General features: G+C 40.4%; 2 protein-coding genes and 1 long non-coding RNA gene across 6 annotated transcripts in view; 2 read left to right on the forward strand and 1 right to left on the reverse strand.

Moving 5' to 3' along the window:
- LOC148913465 (uncharacterized) overlaps positions 1–6,249 on the forward strand; it is a 31,404-nt gene extending 25,155 nt beyond the window's left edge. For both annotated transcript variants that reach the window (XM_089030238.1, XM_089030246.1), the window contains exons 2-4: positions 2,146–2,514; positions 3,177–3,227; positions 3,460–6,249. In XM_089030238.1, the coding sequence (XP_088886364.1) occupies positions 2,146–2,514; positions 3,177–3,227; positions 3,460–3,539 (500 nt within the window). In that variant the 3' untranslated portion in view covers positions 3,540–6,249. The remainder of the gene's footprint in view (positions 1–2,145; positions 2,515–3,176; positions 3,228–3,459) is intronic.
- Positions 6,250–6,279: 30 nt separating this feature from the next.
- LOC116305217 (TNF receptor-associated factor 4) overlaps positions 6,280–20,198 on the reverse strand; it is a 33,080-nt gene continuing 19,161 nt past the window's right edge. For 2 of the 3 annotated variants that reach the window (XM_089030203.1, XM_089030198.1), the window contains 4 exons: positions 10,338–10,647; positions 9,588–9,783; positions 8,939–9,189; positions 6,280–8,010 (listed from right to left, as the gene is read on the reverse strand). In XM_089030203.1, coding sequence (XP_088886329.1) covers positions 7,815–8,010; positions 8,939–9,189; positions 9,588–9,783; positions 10,338–10,647 — 953 coding nt within the window. In that variant the 3' untranslated portion in view covers positions 6,280–7,814. Of the gene's footprint in view, positions 8,011–8,483; positions 8,843–8,938; positions 9,190–9,587; positions 9,784–10,337; positions 10,648–20,198 lie in introns of those variants that run through there. The other variant, XM_089030200.1, reaches the window with a different exon arrangement.
- LOC148913466 (uncharacterized) lies at positions 12,772–13,615 on the forward strand. Its single transcript, XR_016119066.1, has 2 exons — positions 12,772–13,210; positions 13,339–13,615. It is a non-coding gene; the product is annotated as an uncharacterized LOC148913466 (long non-coding RNA).

A 20,198-nucleotide genomic window follows, 5' to 3' on the forward strand; every position in this document is an offset into this window, starting at 1 on the left:
AGATTCTTTTTGAAAATAGCTAAGTAAGAACTCTCTTAAATATACATAGACAGAAAATGCACGTAGCCCATAATATTTAAGTTTATAGCTTGGCTGCTCTAAGAGAAGTTTATGCTGTGATCTTAGACTACGTTACTTTAGGTACATAATGGTTTAAGAGGACATTAAGTATTCAGGTGTAGCATCCTTGATTATTTTATAAGTATATAGTAAAATCCTAGATTTGATGCGATGCTCTACTGGGAGCCAATGTAGCTCATAAAGAATAGGCGTTATATTATGTTACATGTTAATTGTTACTAGTCTTGCAGGAGTGTTAAGCACATGTTGAATACGCTTAATCAAATAATCTGGTACTCATCCATATAATAATGCATTGTTATTATCAATACGAGATGTAACGAATACGTGGACTAATGTCTTTGCAGACTCAAAGCTAAGGTATCTTCTGATAACGAGAAATGTTTCTAATATGAAAAAATGAAACTCTACGAATGTCATTAATATGTTTCTCAAGTTTCGCCGTTGTGTCAAATACGACACCAATGTTTTGTGCATCATCAGTGGAGTTGACAGATGCATCACCAACTACAATACACTTTAGTGGTGGCATTGGTCGATGCTTTGAGTGTAGGATCAATAACTCGGTCTTGCCGTTGTTTAATTTTAGATTGCTCTGCAACATCCAGCTATTGATATCACGCAGGCAGTCTTCAACTTTGGTATATGCTATTCAGTCGTGAGTGCACTTGTAGCTTAAGCTAGGTAGGGAATCACACCGGCAGTTGCCAATTTCTGAAGAAATAACAGGCATGCAAGAAAGGAAGATCTATTATAGCTAGGACTAGATGACTCGAGATGTTTTTCTTGAGTCAGTAATGGCGTAAACGATTAATGACATATGACTATATACTGAAAATCTTTTACAAACTAACTTTTTATTAAGTTGAGCAGATTTCTTTCGATCTTTTTAATTAATCGACCAAAAATATCAGAACTTATTCGACAAGAAAAGAGTTAAGAATGTATTTATCACCTGCCTGTCTCGGACGAGGTTCTTCGCTATTTCTTTAATCATAAGGATCATACTAAAATAAATAATAGCCTATATAACCAATAATAATAACCTGAATAGCCTATATAACCAATACAAAAGCTTTCTGAAACAGTATTGCTCCAGAAAAAAATAACTGTTCTACCAGTCTTGTCAGTATGAATAAGTTAATCCTCATAAATTTGTAACAAATATTTATTTGAAAGCTTATGGTCGGTAGAAACTTTATAGAACAGTAATCGTATATACACTATACAATATAACATTGTCACAGTGAATATAAATTCTTGAAAAATACATTGAAGTAAAAATTGAAAGACATTATGTATTTTGAAAATATTTCCAAGAGTTTGGCTTGGTCATTGCAAACATAAAACACAAGTTCTGTAGGTTTCTGTTGCTTAGTGCTATAGAAAAAACAATTCCACTTCTTTGGAAGTAACTTAATTAACGGATCTGAGGAGGGGGTGGATTTGGTTGCTGTACATCCTCTTAATTGAAGAAAATGCGAATAAATAATAGATCCGATCCTTTTTAACATTATGCCAGGTGTTCGAGGCTAACAAGAAAATGGAAATGAAATATTTTTTGAATTTTCAGTCCCGCTGGCCTCGCAACCAAGATAGTTTGTTTTTAAAAGTCTATGAAATCTATAGAAAGCTATGTATAATGGCTTTCGACGTGGCTAGAGAACGAGAGAATGAGAAAAAATATCGTAAATAGATATTTCCCGGATTCGCTTGCCGACCACGAAACAATGGTTCCAAGGCGAGGCTGAACTTGATATATTTATACATTTACTGCTAGCCTATACATTATACACTTACATTATACATTCAAGTCTAGCCTCGAATTGGAGTAATTGTTTCGTGGTCACGCAAGTGAAACCGGGAAAGGTCTTTTATTTATGATATTAAACTGATAACACCGGCACCACTTCTTTTGGATTCATCTGAGACGACGAATGAGGTTGCCACATTCAGTAAAATATAAAATTTGTTTCCATTGGGAACGAGTCATCCTTACCTGTGCTTTTCATTTTACTTACACTAGTTATTCAAACTTTGGAACTCTTTTACCAATTTTTGCAGGTTCCCCAGTGCTGAAGTCACTAGATGCTACTGAAGGTGACGCCGTTACTTTTGTATGGGACCTTATAAGCCCTGGAACAGGAAAGATAGATAGGTTGGAATGGGGAATTTGGATCAATCCTACCAGATGGTATCCCTGTATTGTCTTGACGAGGAAATACCCGCCAAAACATGACAGTAAAATAGTGTGCAAGTCTCTTTATTCTCGGATGAAACCCCCAACCAAAGAGAATCTGGAGCAAGGAATATCAGCAATGGTATTGCTAAATTTCACCAATGAAGATCCAAAGAACTTCTACACCGACGTTCAGCTGGAAGGGAGATACAATAAAGAAGATCCTATAATATATCAAGTCAAAGTTTCCCCTAGTAAGTATATATAAGATATTTTACAATAAATTGATGAAAAACGAAGAGATCGATATTGAAAACTACTATAGGTGGAGGGCCCTGAAGGGGTAACATGCATGGGAGCTGGGATTTGCCTAGTCCTTTTTTGGGCTGGGAAAATGGAAGTTTATGAATTAGACATGGGATTCAAACATAGGCTTATAGCCCCCACATTTTGTGAAGTTCACGTGACTGAAACTATTCAATTGCCCTTTTTTTTATAGCTTTTTGTTTATGATCGGATAGTTTGTCTAATTTTCAAATCCCCCCAATCCCCCCAACTCACTTACTTTCGGACGTGCTTCGCGGTCCGCCTGAACCAATCCAATGATTGACAGCTAGAGGCCGCCATTGAATAGACAGCCATATTAGACAGCCATATTCTTCGTATTCAAGGTTGATATAACAGGTATATGTAAGGGGATCCAATAATTGCTGTGCTGTGCTGTGCTGTGCTGTGCTGTGCTGTGCTGTGCTGTGCTGTGCTGTGCTGTGCTGTGCTGTGCTGTGCTGTGCTGTGCTGTGCTGTGCTGTGCTGTGCTGTGCTGTGCTGTGCTGTGCTGTGCTGTGCTGTGCTGTGCTGTGCTGTGCTGTGCTGTGCTGCTATCTATCCACTTATTAACTTAATATTTTATTATCAGGGTCAGTGACGGTTAACCCAACCGCAAAATCGGTCACCACAAAACCCAACAGTAAGTATACTATTGTTCATGCCGTCTCCATAATAACGTAAATCAAATTAGACATTTCCTTTATCAGAAGACTTTAATCGAGGGAGAGAACTGCTTTGTTCCTAGGGAAGACGTTTCAGGCGGGACTGACTAAACCTGTTTCCTCCGCATGATTTCCAAAAGATAACCGCTCTGAATGAATATCGTATGCTTATATAGCTTCTTTTTAATCTTTTTTTTTTTTCAATTTCAGGCGCTACAACGAAATCGGACCTGAAGATTGTAGTACTTATAGCACCCCTCGTGTGCTTTGCGCTACTGGCACTGGCTTGAGTTACTCAAGGGAAAAAAGGGAGCATAAATAAGAGAGGGATGCAGTTCACATTTCGCCTTACCCTACTCCCGTGCGTCATCAACTGGCGAGCGCACGCTATTTCCGTTTCGTTTTTAGTGATCAAAACGATAAATGCAAAGAGAGCGCGTGCGCAAGTTGAAGACGCAAGGCAAAATTGAAACTGCATCCGGTTACCAAAAATAGCCCTACCGGGAATTTACATGGCGCGCGCGTCATTAAGAAGTTTCTCTGATATTGATGCTCTCTTGCTGGACCTCAACATCCTCTCCATCTAGGATAACCTTTCTCGAGTTCGTTCACTTACCTATACATCAAAAGGTGAAGTCACAATCTGTACTTCCTGCACTCTACCGACATAGTTATCTAAACTTGTATATCTTAAGCCCTCCCTACTATATGTACCAACCACAACCTCCAGCTCCAATACCCGGCCGTGCATGAAGTTCACAACTGTAATCCTCTATTATGCTTCCAGGTGTGCTTATAGAGAGTTACTATCAATGTTTGTATTTATCGGGATATTATAGGCACTTAATGGATTCATCCAAGCCCATTATATATTGGAGAATATTAAAGTCGAGACTTAATATCTGACATAATGGGCGAGGATGAATCCTATAGGTGTAAATTATAGGAGTAAAATATCCGTCATTTGTTAGTGGCGACCATGCAAGCAATTATGCAGATGCAAATAATTCACCTTTTTGGCGCTAGCTTGGATTGTGTTACGGTCTCCAAAAAGTTTGGACATCGTTCTCGGATTTCCATACAAATTGACTTACTTTAAAGAAAAAATTTAAGTAGATATCTTTGGTTAGCTATCTTAACACAGTAAGAAAAGCTTCAATCAAGCTAGAAAAATAATTATTTACTTGTATTTAGAGAACTAGCTAAACATTAACTAAATAAATAGTTCATTTAGAGTCAGTACATTTGTACGGAAATTCGAGAACAATGTCCGAACTTTTTGGTGAACGTAACACAATCTAAAACAATTTATACCCCGTGACGGCTAGCGCCGAAAAGGTCAATTGCTATTGCGAAACACTAACAAATCACGATATATTGTGATTATCGAGTTCAATAATTGTTTTATCATTCAAGTTATAATTCCGTTCTATCTTTTCGATTTGGCTCTTTTTGCCAACTATCAAACATACCATGTAACAAGGAAGCGAGCTATGTTGACAAATGAATCGTTACTGCGCATGAGCAAACTATCATTTGCAGCAAAACGGCTTTGCATCATAATGCGCATGAGCAGAATATTATTTGCAGGCAGTTATTTGCAGTTGTCTCGGCCAATCGAAACGAAGGTAAAATTATTGGATGAAGTTTTGATGACATCTAAAATTATTAATGTCCAAGTAAGTGTTATTGGCCGAAAGATAACATTTGCAGAGACAATGATAATAGACCGGCTTCGAGTTCCAAATCACGCTGTGTTTCTTGATAAAAGACTCATTTACTTAAGGTTAGCCTCGATTTTGTATAGAATATTCACGTGTTCCAGTCAAGGTCCGTGGAATTTCAAAGTGTTTGTATTGTTAAAGTTGTGCTACCTTTTCTTTACCGTTGGGGAATTTGTGAATATTTAGACACTGATTCGAGACTAACCCAGAGTCTGTAATCAAGGAACACAGCGAGAATTTGAAACTTGAAACTGGTCTATTCCGGATATCATCAAAACCGAATTTAGCTAATGTTTTATTCTACATTGTTCAAATAGATTAACTGATAATACGAAGATAGAAACTTTATGATGAACTTAATATTTTAAAAAGTTTCCACCGTCCGCTGACCTTCGAGGCTCGTTTTTGCAGATAACTGCCTACAGATATAACAATCGACCGCTGAAAAATCGCTGGCGCCTGCTGATTGCAAGTTGTAGTTTCTCGACCAATGAGAATTGTCAGTTAACTACTAATTTTTGGATCGAATGTCAGTTAACTGTAATGATTTTGCGAGCACTTACCATAATATTAACCACAATAATGAAAACATCAGTTAACTGTGAAAACTATTAATTTTAGGTTATTTGTCAGTTAACTACTATTTTTTGGCCAATTGTCAGTTAACTATTAACCCAATTGGCAACCTCGAAAAATATTACTTATAATCACTGAGCCTGAGGGGAATAATTTTAGTTTTAGTATAATTTTAGACTTGAAAAACAAAGAAAAATTGAAATTCAGAATTAAAAAAACACGTTTTAGTATTACTTCCAATCTGGAAAACTTTGGAAAACCTCATAATCACCGCTCCAGCGGTAATTATCGTCTCACTGGTCGCTCGACCAATCACAGCGCGAAACTCTATATTCAAACCTAAAATTTACTAATTAACAATTATTCGCCGAAAGCGAAGTGACTATCGTGGAATATTTACCGAGGCGCGAGTCTTCGAGCGGCGAAATAAATATTCCCTATATTGATCACTGAGCCTGTCGCGAATAATTGTTTTAGTATTCATTTTAACAAAAGTGAATTCAGTAAATAACGGAGAGAGAGTTTGTGTCGTATTTTCAAATGTTATTTATCTTTGCAAGCGGCACAAATCGGCAATCGAGCGTGCGCGATATATTCACATGTAGGTGACTATAGCAGCATAAGACGTAAAATGTAACCAATGAGCACGTCGGATTTATTATATACACTTGTGTAAAAATAATAAAATAAGATATGATAACTTTTTAGTTTAGTAATGGTAAACTCAGGATTAAACTAAATATTGCAATACCTTTATTGGATCTTCCTGAACCGGAAGGGCTTTTCAAATTCAATTTACAAAGCTTACAAACTTTAAGAGCTCCTTTACAAATACATGTATGTGCTTAGGTATATAAATTTTAGCTATAAAGGCTTTTTAAGTAATTCTGTCATAATGTTTAGTGGATAATAAAAGCTATGTCATACGATTAATTACAATCTACTTAGTATATTAATATTATTACTACTATGTATTATTACTTATTAAAGTATTAAATGGACAAACTAATCAGCCAACCATTCCGTGGACGTTAGTCCTTCGTCAGTCCCCATGGGATGAATTCATCCCATGGGCCGGGGACTGACGAAGAACTAACGTCCAAAACGTCAGTTTCCGGCAAAGCTTTTTACGGTGATCCAAGTTATCTACAAGTTCCTACTGTTTTATTCAGAAACACCGACGCAGTCCACGCTAGTACTCTACTAGTTACCACTAGCTACTCTTAAGAGAGTTTTTTAAAGAGTTTGACTGAGCTTATCTGTGTAATACTTTTGGGATAGAGTTCCAAATGTCAAATGCAGCTCTTAAGGAAAAAGACTGTTGAGCGAGCTTTGTACTTATATGATCTCCCCCAATATTACGGATGGGTTTTAAAGACCATTGCGTCTCCTCCCTCTCTGTTATCTGTTACATATTTTGGTAAAAGCTAAATTTGCTAGCACATAGATGTGAGCACAAGTTCAGTTACAAATGTGAGATAAAACGTAGAGTGCTTGTATTTTGGTTCTATTTTCACTTTTATTACATACACCTACAATGTACACCTACTTGCAAGAACTTTGTCATTCGACATTAGAAAGTTAGTAATATAGTGAGAATGGAATACATTAAAAGACAAAAGAAAAAGTTCAGCTTCAGTGATCTTCTTTTGTTGTTTTTTTTTTGATATAATTCCTATCCCACTAAATCACTAATGTTCTATTTTCGTATGACAACGTTCTTTCAAGTAGGTGTACCCAGATCACAATCAAGTGGTTTACACGAGGGTCCTCCTAAACAGAAACTATATAAACCTATAACTTAATAATAATGTATAGATAATGATGTTGAAGAGATTAAATAATAACGATAGAAAGAGTATGAATACTAAAATAGAGAAACTATAAAAATACTAGATATACCATTTGTTTGGAAAGTTCCGAAAGACTCGCGGTCTTCTGATTGAATTGTGTGCTAGCTAGAAGCGTGTACCATTTGTAGGGAGTGAAAGTTTCGCGCTCTTTTCTTACCATTAGCAAATAAATTTCCGACCAGATGGTTTAAATGGTGTAATTCGTAATGGCACTTTTTGTACACTTAGGCCCGGTTGTACGAAGCATGGATAGCGCTATCCATCAGTGGATAAATTTATTAGGTAACACTGAGCATCAACTTACCCACTGGATAAGTATTTACCTATCAGATAGTACTATCCTATCTTCGTTGAACCCGGCCCAGGCTTTCTGCTGACAAAGGCTGCCTTGATCTTGCCACTATCGATATCTTTACTCCTGGTCTTTTAATTGTATATTACACTTAATTTGCAAGATCCCAGTGGAACTGTCACAGAAGGTTCTGGAAAGTGCGACATTTGACCTCATGAACCGATCCCACTCCCAGTAATCATTGGACTTTTTGAATATTATATTCCTGGTTACGACATGATTTTTGTTTCCTTGTTTGACGCTTAAAACGTCCAGTCTATTTACACAAAAAAGACAACAAATGTAATTAATTGGCTATTATTACTATCCTTGCGGAACATGCTTCGCTAGTGAAGTATTTAGTATGAAAACCGGTAACCAATCAGAACAAAAGCGTAGCAAAGCAACAATATGGCGGCTTTTTAGATTTTATCCGGTAATTTCAATTTCTTTAAAACGAAACATAGTACCGTAAAACGTAATGCTAGTTTTTATGTTTATGTCAAAAAACAACAAAAAAACAATTAAACAAACAAAAGTAATACGGAAGGAGCAGTTGGCCGTTGTTGTTTTTTTTGGGGAGGGGGGGGGGGGGGGGGGGGAGGAGGGGAGGGGGGGCAAATCAGAGCAAAGGTCTAGCAAGGGGGACCAAGAGCGCCAGGGGCCCCCTTGGTAAAAACAAAATGGCGGATTTTTAGACGGTATTAAATTTTCTCTTTTTTTTTTTTTTTTTTTTTTTTTGTAGCGAAATCGTAAATGTATAATGTCGGTTCTTTTGTTCTTATATTTTTGTCAAAAAAAAAAAACAACAAAAAAACAAAAAAACAAAAAAAACCAAACAAGCAAAAAAACAAAAACAAAAACAAACAAAAAAACAAAAAAAACAAAAACAAAAGAAAAGTAATACAAAAGGAGGCCGATCTTCATCCCAGATTTGTCATTTTCAGGTTTTAACCTGTTAGCTAGCCGTGCCCTGACTTCGATCAGCGCCCCAGAGGTTCAGTTCAGGGTTTAACCTGAGAGTTATGAGTGTCCTGACCCAGATCAGCCCAGAGGTTGTTTCAGGGTTCCATCTGTCGGTTAGCGCTTGACTTAAGATCCTTACACAACTTGTTTCATCGTTTCATGCATGAAGGGTTCAAGGAAAAAAACTAGATGTCAATTGATAACTTTGTTTTGAATTGAGGCAAAAATGATGTCCTTACCTTACAAAAGCAGATATTTTAAAATCTTCATATTGTTTCCCCTCTTCGTCTCCAATCCAAAACAAACGCAAATTCATCATTCCAAAACCTGAAGTACTTGAACCATTTGGAAAAACTTCCATCATCCATCGGTGACCACATTGTATGAACATCGGACTTGTAAATGACGTGCCTTTTTCTTTTGTTTTGGCAAGGGATTGGTAATCATATATCTTCCACAAGTAACTCCCAAAGGATTTATAATTACTTTTCTGGATTGAAATGTAAAAAAGTATATTCAAAAAAGATTTCATAACACTACTAATTACTATTGAATACTAAAGAAAGAAAGAAAGAAAGAAAGAAAGAAAGAAAGAAAGAAAGAAAGAAAGAAAGAAAGAAAGAAAGAAAGAAAGAAAGAAAGAAAGAAAGAAAGAAAGAAAGAAAGAAAGAAAGAAAGAAAGAAAGAAATTTGAAAAATTATTGGTTTTTTTTAATATCATAGCCGTCCCACCCAGTTATTTAGTACAGGTCATTGCTGGTTTGCACTCATTCCCAAGGGAATGAAATAACAAGGCGGCGGCCATGTTGAATGCTATAACGAAAGAGATTATGACGAACGTTTTGTTAAATTCTCAACATTGCAGCTGTGAAAACAATCAATACTAACCCTCTTAACTTCACTTAATTCATTCTTCAACTGTATATTTTGATTTTCAACCAATTTCATGTGTTCAGTCGTGTTATCTTGTACGTGTTTATCGACATGTTGTCGTTCAACTTGGACTGAACATCCCTGATCCTTGAATGGACAATCTACCAATGCTCTATCACAAGAAGTAGCCAAATGGTCATCTAAGTTCATCCTTAGGAGAAAGTGCAGAAATGAAAATGAGAAAAATGTTAATCTTTTTTTTTAAACAAATTACATAAAGATTAGGATATGTTCACGCAGAAAACAGACTCATGCTTTCAGCTTGCATGTCGCGGTAATGTTTACAGTCGTGCGACTACTTTAACTCCAAGGCCACTCAAACAAACTGTAAATCAAAGTCATAAAAGCCAGTTTTTGATGATGAATAATAGTATGGTTATGAGTTCTCGAGTTTTTTGTTCGATCCTGTTCATACAAACACATATCAATTAAAATATGTGATTATAAAAGGGAAAAAAACTGATGGGAAATGTGTGCAGATTCTAGATAATTGTCTAAAAACTCATTCGTGGTTGCCCACTCTTGCAGTATGAAAATTTGACTGGGTGAGCTTGGTTGGTATAGTCTCGCTGTATTGATTTCCCATTTCAGACGACAGCGTATCATTTCTTTAGGAAGAAAGAAATGGTACTCAAGAGAATGACATTTGGTCTGAATTGAGATTTTGGATGTTTTTGTAACCAGCACTTTGTACTGACGACTTGCCTTTTTATATTTTGTATCAATCCATCTACACTTGTACATTGGTATGGACATGGAATCAGTGTTTCAGGACAGTCACGCGCTTTGTGGTTCTCAAGTTCATGTTGGACTAACTCAAGTCCGCATTTGCCGTCACATGCCACTCTTTTGTACTTGCATGTGTTCTCGTGATCTTTTATTCGCATTCTTTGCATTTTTGTGATGCAGTTTTCATGTGGACAGGGCACGAGCTGAAAAGGACATGTCTGTTGGTGTTTTGGAAGAGCTTCCAATTGGCCGATCCAGGTACACTTCTGCGTAGCATCTATTGACCCTTAAGAATTCCAAGTTCAATAAATCATACTTTAATTGACATAAACTGGTAACACGCATTTCTCTTCATGAGAACCCCAGACTAAAATTATGAGGCAAATTCGCAAAGTCATGATTCAGAGCTTTTAAATGAGCATTATCCGGCCCTAGGAAACTTTGAAGGACTTGTCCATCCCCAGAAGCCATTGTATATACAGTCAATTCAAAAAACGTTGTCGTCGACCGGCTCAAGCCTACGCGACTGGACCGAAAGTAATATGAGTAAAAATCACTGAAGCGGTTAAATATTCGTTCTGAATAAATTGTTCCCGCTGGTAATAAGATAATAATGGCTAGAAACAATCCATCAAATGCATGTCTTTGGGATTAAGGAAAGAAAAACAAAGTAGTTATGATTAAGTTCACAATTCCTAAAATATGTAGGCATTAAAGAAACGTCTCCTTCAACACTTCCCGCTCGCCTACGAAGGTTCGTGCTGTTAACCAGGCATAACTAGTCAGATAAAATTATGGAGTCAACTCGGCTTCAATGATTACTACCCAGAGTTCCTTTCGGTCCAGTCGCGTAGGCTTGAGTTGGTCGACGACAACATTTTTTGAATTGACTGTATGTTCTCTCGTTTTCCTTATACCAAACATGGTCAACGACTTGGATCAGAAACCATGCGTAACTTGAGTAGTATAGGGAATGGGGGTTCCAGCGCAATCTCAACACGGGCAAGACCCGTGCCAAAAATCCACCTACGGACAATCCCCACTCCAAGTGTGGTTGGGGGCAACAGCGCAAATATGTTAGTCTATATATGGAGTGCGAAGAATGTAAAGAGTTTGTTTATGATTTCTGTGTAAAGTGCTTGAAACCCAAGTTTGTGCCTACTAAACCAAATAAGTATATTTGTTGTGACAAGAAAATGCAAATAGAAGACGACACGTCAGCACAGTGTTACGAATGTGGTAAGAATATTCGTAATGCCGTACCAAATGCTACCAAAGAGCAGTATTACGCTAATGGAGGCCGTAAGAAGACCCCATACAAAAGAATAAAATACTTCAGAGACTGGATGAGTCACATTCAAGGTCATCGGCCGGTATATTTAGACGACGAAGTAATGGAAAGAATTATGAACCATTTAGAAGAGCCAACCCCGCAAAGTCTACGGAAAACGCTGAAAAAATTAAAACTAGGGAAATATTACAAAGCTATTCCCTATCTTTTGTCTGAAATTACCGGTAAGTCTATTCCCGAGGTTTCTGATATGAGCAGAGCCGAGTGGATGTTTTGTCGGCTGGATAAGGATATTCCTTATTACCCTAACGTAATCTACGAAATATTTTATGAAATAGACCCCAGCCACCCCCTGTTAGGATGGATTCCGAGGCGACAATAACATATTACGCGTAATAATTTGCCAAATAAGGTTATGTAAATAATTCATATTACGCGTAATAATTCACCAAATAATTCATATTACGCGTAATAATTCGCCAAATAATTCATATTACGCGTAATAATTCGCCAAATAATTCATATTACGCGTAATAATTCGCCAAATAATTCATATTACGCGTAATAATTCACTAAATTTATATTACGCGTAATAATTCACTGAATTTATATTACGCGTAATTTCTAGACTGACGTTCGATATGTAAATAGAATCCCGTCACGCTCTTTTCAAAGCAGATGTTTACTGAGCAAGCTTTCTTTGAAGCTCTTCTTTTGCTTCTTGGTAGATCTTTTTGCGAGATTCCTCGGAAAGATCTTTTACGACTGTTTTTTTATTCCTTATGTCCGACTTTAATTTCTCATACTTTTCCTCTTCGGCTAAGATAAGCGAGAATTCTGCGTTGTCTATCTTTCTGTCACGCAAAGCCTTTGAGACAAGGTCAATGATCGTATTTACTTTAGCCCTTGACAGAGCTATTGTCGTGTCGTGTTTTGATATTTTGCTTGACAACTGTTTCATAATGCCCGTAGCAACAGCTGAAATGATACCACAGGCTGCCCCAACGCCAGCCAAAGGAACTCCAACGATTATTCCCGGTCCAGTAAGCGAAGTAGCAACGCCAGAGCCCGTCAACACAACAGATATGGATCCTGAAGTTATCGCAATCTTATGTAGCGTACTCCGGGCTCTAACGTACTTTTTTCTAACTTTTTCATAGTGTTTTGTCTGCCCTTCCAAGTAAGCCAGGATTAAGTTCGCTTTATTCAGACGAAAGTTTTCAGCGTTTAGTTCGTTAGTACCCTCCTTAGGAAGTTCAGGATAAAGTGGAGGCGCTGATGGTATAACATCCATTATATATACTAATGTACGACGCTTTTGGGAACGATATTGAGGAGCAGCCACATCATGACAACAGGGATTACTGGAATTGGAGAGCATTTAGGAAGATGTTTCCGCATGCAGACCCTAGTAAGTTCGAAAGAAGACCCGATGGGATTTACTTCAACGGCTCCAGAATGTACAGCAATGAGGATTTGAAACCTACGCTGGTCGATCAGATAGACTCTCAGCTGAAGCATCCTAAGATCTTACCGCATAAGCCTAAACCCGTGCAAGGTTGGTCAAAGGAATTATTGCTTGGTACCAGTACTTATCCGATACCCGCAGTTTCATTTGATAAACACCCAAGCTTGGACCTAACGCTGAACATGCGGATTTCTAACAAGCATTCCTTTCCGTTAAAGGTGCGGGATATCTTCAAAGACGTACCCATTATTCATACCACCGCTAAGGAATCTCATGAATGGTTAAGTGGTCCTAACATGCGTTATTGGCCGCAGCAACTAAACTTTGCAGTTTGGTGTGCCACTAGCGGCTGTGGGGTAAGCGCAAACTTGATGAAGAATTCAATATTTATGTTTCATTTTCACTTCACGGTTAGGAGAATACTACATGAAATGGGTGTTATTGCGCTGCCGGGAGATGCCACGTTTTATCCAAGAGATAATAAATACAGCGTGCCGGCTTATGACAGACTTTGTAAGGAGTTTGGCGTTGTAGGGAAGGATTTCCGATGCACGGCCGGCGCTAACAACGGTCTGGGGCATATTTGGGCTTATTGGGGGATTGGTGGACACGAGCTAAGCGATAAGGAAGTTCATGCGTTGAATCTACGATGGAACACTGGGTATCACAAAGAAACTCACGACAGTAGCACCTTCTTTGAACCAAACGCTAAGACCACTAAGGAAGTCAGAGACGGACCTTTGTTCAAAGACGAGGGCGGTAAGTATGCAGGGGCCAATCCACTGATTATTAAGATTACCAACGACGAGCAAACGAAGCAATACTTTAATTTCATACCCCCAGAAGGTAAAGGACTAACCAAAGCCGGCCTTGCCCGTTTGAACCGCAGCATAGAAGCTTACGTGTATTCCATCCTTGGAGCTCAGGTAAACACCCGATCCAGCATAGTGGGAAATACGGGCGCCGCAGAAGAAACGCGAGCCGAAGCTTTGATTCTATTCGAAAGTTCGATTTTGGAGGGCGACATTAGCAAGGGCGTACAGCGTTACCAACTAGCTATACAAAATTCTAAGGCCCGACTGGACTATGCCGTAGCCCCGGGTTGTTGGTTAATGCCCAGTAATTTATCTATAAATACTGGCTCTGTAGTAGGATACAACAACAAACTTCAACGAGCTACTAAGGATATGAACTTTGGGGTGAATGACGTGAACTCTGACACTCTTAAGAACGTTCCTCACTTCGTGGAGAAGCCAAAAAAGGAACACGCAGAAAAACCCGAACCAAAGAAACCATCAAAGAAGGTCCTGCCTGCGATACCTGAGGAATATGACCATAACTTACTAAAGGCCGGCCTAGCAGCTGCAAGCATTGGTCTGAGTTATTATATATGGCAATGAACAACCCCTACGTAACTGGAGTAGATTGCGTTTATACGACTTACACAGGCGAGAAAAAATACACCCAAGCATCTTGGGTTGACGTCACCGGCCTATCCGTAGACCTGAACTATTCAGGAAAGAAGTTAATCCTTTGTAGCATTTGCCTTGGCTCCGCGAGTCATGCTAACATTGGGTTTCGATTTTGCGATGTTAACGGCGCACTACAGCCAATGCGCGCGAAGACGAACAACAGGGAGCCAGCACACTTTTCCGCAGAACCACCGACGAGTAGCGCTGAAAATTTATCGGTTTGGACTTTACACATGGTTGCCGATTGCCATGGGGAGGTAAAGCTGCAGATACGCGTAGACGACACCGGGAGCGTTTGCATAAATAGCATAGAAGATCAGAGAAATAAGGCTTATAATCACATGACAATTAGCACTCTTACGGTGCTTAGCCTTTAAATATATGAATCCACATTTAAGCGAAATGCGTTACCTCCACTACCTAGGGTCAGAGAGTTACAACAAACATGAGTGGTTCGATGTGGGGATGTGGGCTGAAGTTGGAGGTCCTGCGTTAGTCGTTTGCACCGTTAACGTCGGTACGTTGGTAAGCGCAAACGTGGGGTTTAGGCTTGTTGATGAGAATAACGAGCCTTTAACTCCCTATCGAACTTCCTCGAGCAATAGGAGAGTAGCTCACTTTTCGATGGAGCCAAACAAGTTTAGCGGTGAAAACCTAACACCAGTTACGTTTCACGTGGTAGTTAACTGTAAGTATGCTAAGCTGCAGGTGTTTCCTGACGACGTTACCAGCGACGGATCAAACTTTGGTTATGTAGTGATAAATGGTGTGCATAAAAACGACGATGCCGCCTGGAACCACAAACCCATTAGCACCATGAGCGTGCTGCCGTTAGTCCCGCATTATCGAGGCGGCGCGAATACTATCTTTACTTATCCCAAGCCGAGAACGCCTCGGGTACCCGACAAGGATAAGCCCCCAGTAACGTACCCAGATAAGATTAACCCTGAATCTTCTTCAGGAGTACCACTCCAATAGCGACGACCAAGATCCAAACGTTATTCCCCACGAACTTTAGCAGTTCTCCGCCGGCCCTAAGTGCCAAGGAAACAACCGAACCCAGCAGCCCAGGAAGACCGGCTGCCATCTTTTTTCCCAAGTCCGCCAGCCCATTGCCTAATTTCTTTACGCCTGCGCCTGTAGCCTTAAGCGCGGATAGGATAACTCCTACTACGCTCGAAATAGCAACCGCAAACGCCAGCGGAATACCATACTTCAAAAGGGCTCTTTTTATTTTTTCCTTGGTAGTAAGCCCCAGCTCCTTTTCCAGGTTTTCCTTTTGAGCCCGCAATTCCGCAAGGCGTATTTCAAGGGCCTCCACCTCCTTTTGAGCTGCTTCCCTCTCCTCTTCGGGGCGAGTTTGGTCATCGATTATTTCCTGCTGCCGCTCTATTTGCCCCTCCAGGTCTTCAATAGCCTGATCTCTTTGCCGAAGTTGCTCCTCTTTAGCGTTGATTTCAGCAACCAACTGCCGCCGCTCCTCTAAAGACCTAGTTATGGTGGTCCGTAAGTCCTTAGCTTCCTCATTATTAATATCTAGGTCTTGCAGGGCAAGATTGAGGGCTTGTCTGGCTTGGTCTCTTTCGTTTAAAGCCGTTTCAGCTTCTCGCTTGAATTGCAGTATGACTTCGTTCTTGCCCTTGATTTCTTTCTTTTGAGCATCGGTTAGCTGCCGTATTTGTTTTTCGTAATTTGCTTCCTTTTCTTTCAGCGTTTCTTGTAGTTCCTCGGCGTGTTTTTCTAGTGCGGCCCTTTCATTTATGTTTTCCAATCTTTCTAACATGCTTCTAGTGGCACGCTGGAAGCCTTTTAATCTCGAGACGTCACCCCTAACGTTGCCCTCCTTATCAAAGAGGTTTTGCGGTTTTGTCCAGCGGTTTTTGTCGGGGAATTTTAAGTCTTGGACGCTTATGAGGACTTTGTTTCCCTTTTCCGTGAGCTTTACGTCGTCAGCATCGAAGTTGTTGTAGCGCAGCTCTAGCTCCTGCTTTGCCCACTCTACGGTTTCCCGCGCGGTTGCTCCGTCTATGTTTCGAAGTTCCAAGTACTCAGGGACGGGGCTGCCGCGGTTTCTCGATTGCCACATGCGATTCAAGGCTGCCTTGAAGCTTCTCCACCTATCACCATACCTGCTTATCAAGGCCATGTCGTAAACGTGAGGCACGGTTTCCGTACCTCTAGTCCATGCGTCGTATTCTTCGTCATTGATATCGACTTGACCTTCCTCAGTGGTAGGGCCGAAATCTGGATCCGTTCCTTCTACTTCCATTATATATGATAAGCTCAAAGTTAAACCCCAACATATTACCTAAGCAGGTTGGCGGACTGAAAGCAGAACGCACCTTTCACCGGGTTACATTCACACCTTCTAGCGCAAAGCCAGGAGAAACGCTGTACGTAGGCGTACCCCGCCTAACGGACAATCTGGTGTTGGTTCCTGGTACCCTGGCTTTGAGGTTTAACCTAGCAATACAGCCAGATACCGCAGACGTGCGTTACGTCGTCAATAACGTGGGTAGAAACCTCGTTTCCAAAATACGCGTAAAGTTCGCCGGGGAATCCTTGCTGGACTTAAACAGGTATGATTTGTATACCACGTACAAAGACTTATGGTTGACTGCATTTGACCGTGCACAAAGGATAGAGCAGGGAATAGCAAGCGTAGCCATACGCAAGGTAAGAAGCGCAACCTCTGGCGCCTCAGGAGAAGACGAAATAAAGACGGCTTATGGTACTAAATATGTCGTTCCATTAGATTTCGAAATTATCACGAACCACGGTGCATACTACCCAAGGCAGCTAAGCGAACTGCAGTTCGAAGTGACCCTAGCAGACACTACGAACATCCTGCAAGGAAAAGATGTAAGTTCATCAGCCGTGGATCCTTATTTCATCAAGAACTTGGAGCTGCAGTACGAAACGGTATACAGCGAAGAGCTGGCTCGTAGCGCTGGCATGGAATACAGCGCCGGGAAGGCTTTCCTTTACGATCACGTCGTGATGTACAAGACGTTCAGCTTTACGAACAACGTCGAAGAGGTCATCAACCAAAGCATTAACCTTCCCAGGCGCAGCCTTACAGGGATAATGTTGCTGTTCGCAAAGACATACACGGCAGGATTGCGTGACTCTGAGGCATTCTTTAATCCTAACATCACTAACGTAGGCGTTAGCATTAACGGAGTGCCTAATAAGGTTTACTCACAAGGGATAAAGCCCGAGGACATGTACCGGGAAGTCGCGCGTAAGTTTGGCGACCAAATTAGCCCAAAGGAATTCTTTAAGGATAAGTATGCGCTGTGGATCGACATGCGCACGACGAACGACGAAGACCTACATGGCCAGGGATTGCGGCTGGTAAATACCCAGGACGGTATTACGTTGGAGATCAAGCGCACCAAACATGCCAGCGACACTACTAAGATAAATGCATACATTTTCGTAGTCTCAGACGCGCAGCTAAGCGTGGAAATGAATCAGCTAAAGAGCGTTGCGTACTAGGATGACTGAGGATAAAAATATCCCTTACGTATAATATGCTCCGCGTATTCGAAAACAACGAAACTAAACTGCAATGCCTAGTGCAAAGCGACAAGCTGTACTTTAAGGCGAAAGAGGTAGCAAAGGCATTAGGTTACGCAGACACCAAAGATGCTATTAAAGTCCACGTGCGGGATAAGCATAAGAAGAGGCTTAGCGAATTTAGAATAGAGGTGAATCGCCTCCCTTCTGGTTCACACCCACAATCCCTGTACGTGACGGAATCTGGTTTGTATCAGTTAATATTTAGCTCCAAGCTACCGACAGCAGAGGCATTTCAAGATTGGGTCTTCGAGGATGTCCTACCTACGTTAAGGAAGACGGGGAAGTACTCGTTGGATGGTCCAAATAAGTTGGTCTTCAAGATCGAGAATGAGTTTGACTTACATAAGAAGGTCATCGATTACATACGCCGGTTTCACCCTACGCTGTTATTAGCACCTGGACTCGGGGAATTGCAAGATACCACCAGTAAAAGGATAACGTGCTGGCAAAAGGGCTACCAGGCAGGTCAACCCGACATCCTAATTCTTAACTCCCATAAAAAATACAATGGGTTATGTCTGGAACTGAAGACGCCAAAGGGTAACGGCGTATTGTCCTACAAACAAAAAGCGGTATTGACGCAATATGAAATGAATGGTTATCTTACGATGGTTTGCAACGATTACGATCTGATCTGCAGGGAAATCGACCGTTACGTCGACGGCATTCGCATACCTTGTCCTGGCTGCGTTAAGGCTTTCAAGTCACAGGAGACGCTACAAACGCACCGAAAGATATTTCATAAATATAATGATAGTTGAACAAACTCACTGGCGCGAATTAATACAAGGCATTTCATACAAAATAAAAAATTACGTCGCCTTCGAGGACATTAACCGTTTAAGGTTGGTCCTCTTAGACGGCAGCCAAGAGTACAGTTTATGGGCTCCTGACTGCGTACGGTACGTACTGCAAGGCGAAGAGTACACTCACGTACGTAGCTATGGTAAAGTCAACGGTCGATGGAAGTTCGACGTTGAAAGAAAGGCGGAGGCTAATCCATTGTGTGATTAGTCGTCCTCATGGGCTTCTAGGTATTGGTCTGCTACGTCGGACCTCATTTTTTCCGACATGAAATCGATCGATATCGTAATCAAGGCTCCTCCTGCGAACGCTGCGACGTAAGGTAACATCATATATTAGACCATTCTTTTCGTATTGCAAGGTAATGGTCTAAAGGCTTGGGACCTTCGTACAGGCAACACCAAATATGTTGACCGCTGCGTTGACAGCCACATTTATCGCAGATGCCGTCCCAGTGTTCTCGGTTCTCCCATTTTACTCCTTCGTAGTCGTCAAAGCATACGAAATCTTGGTCTATTTCCTTCTTACGTCGCGTGAGCACCCGGCTGGTTTCAAGGGGGCAACATCGCTCTGCTAAATCGCCGTGGGTCTCGCAGACCACATCTGTGAGGTCATAGCGACGGCAGCGGTACTTATGCCAGTTTTCTTCGAAGAGGGGTTCATCGCATCGGTGGCAATGGCCTTTAAGGCAGACTCTGTTCTCGCGGTGATATCGTAGGGCCTGTACAGTGGACAGTTCCTTACCGCAGTCACCGCAAACAGTGCTGATGGTCTTTTGGCAGACTTTCTTGGAAAGATGGTATTGCAGTCGCTGCTTGCTACTAAAAGCTCTATCACATTGCACGCACTTCATTATATATACCTTATTTTTTATTGTTAAATTGTTAAACCCTGTAAGAGGGTTTTAGGATAGGTCTATTATTTCTTGTTATTTTGTTAAGCTCCCATTTAAAGACGAGGTATCATTCTTTCTCATTGTTGAAACCAGCAAAAAGATAATCATATTAACCATTCTTCGATTTAACAATTTAACAATAAAAAATAGGTCCTTGCTTGAGACCTCTTTGCAGCATTTAACAAAATAACAATAAAAAAGAAAGACCTATGCTAATTCCTCTTGCCGGGGCTTAGTAAGATCTTCTTTGCAGCCTCTTACTCTTCTCGAGCGTCGTTTAAAGTCCTTTGTGCTTTAGTATCCGCGGGACACCAATGTCCAA

Source organism: Actinia tenebrosa, unplaced genomic scaffold (genome assembly GCF_029948245.1).
Source record: "Actinia tenebrosa isolate PJP-AT-01 unplaced genomic scaffold, QUT_ActTen_1.0 PGA_scaffold0__85_contigs__length_37466705, whole genome shotgun sequence".
Taxonomy (NCBI): Eukaryota; Metazoa; Cnidaria; class Anthozoa; order Actiniaria; family Actiniidae; genus Actinia; species Actinia tenebrosa.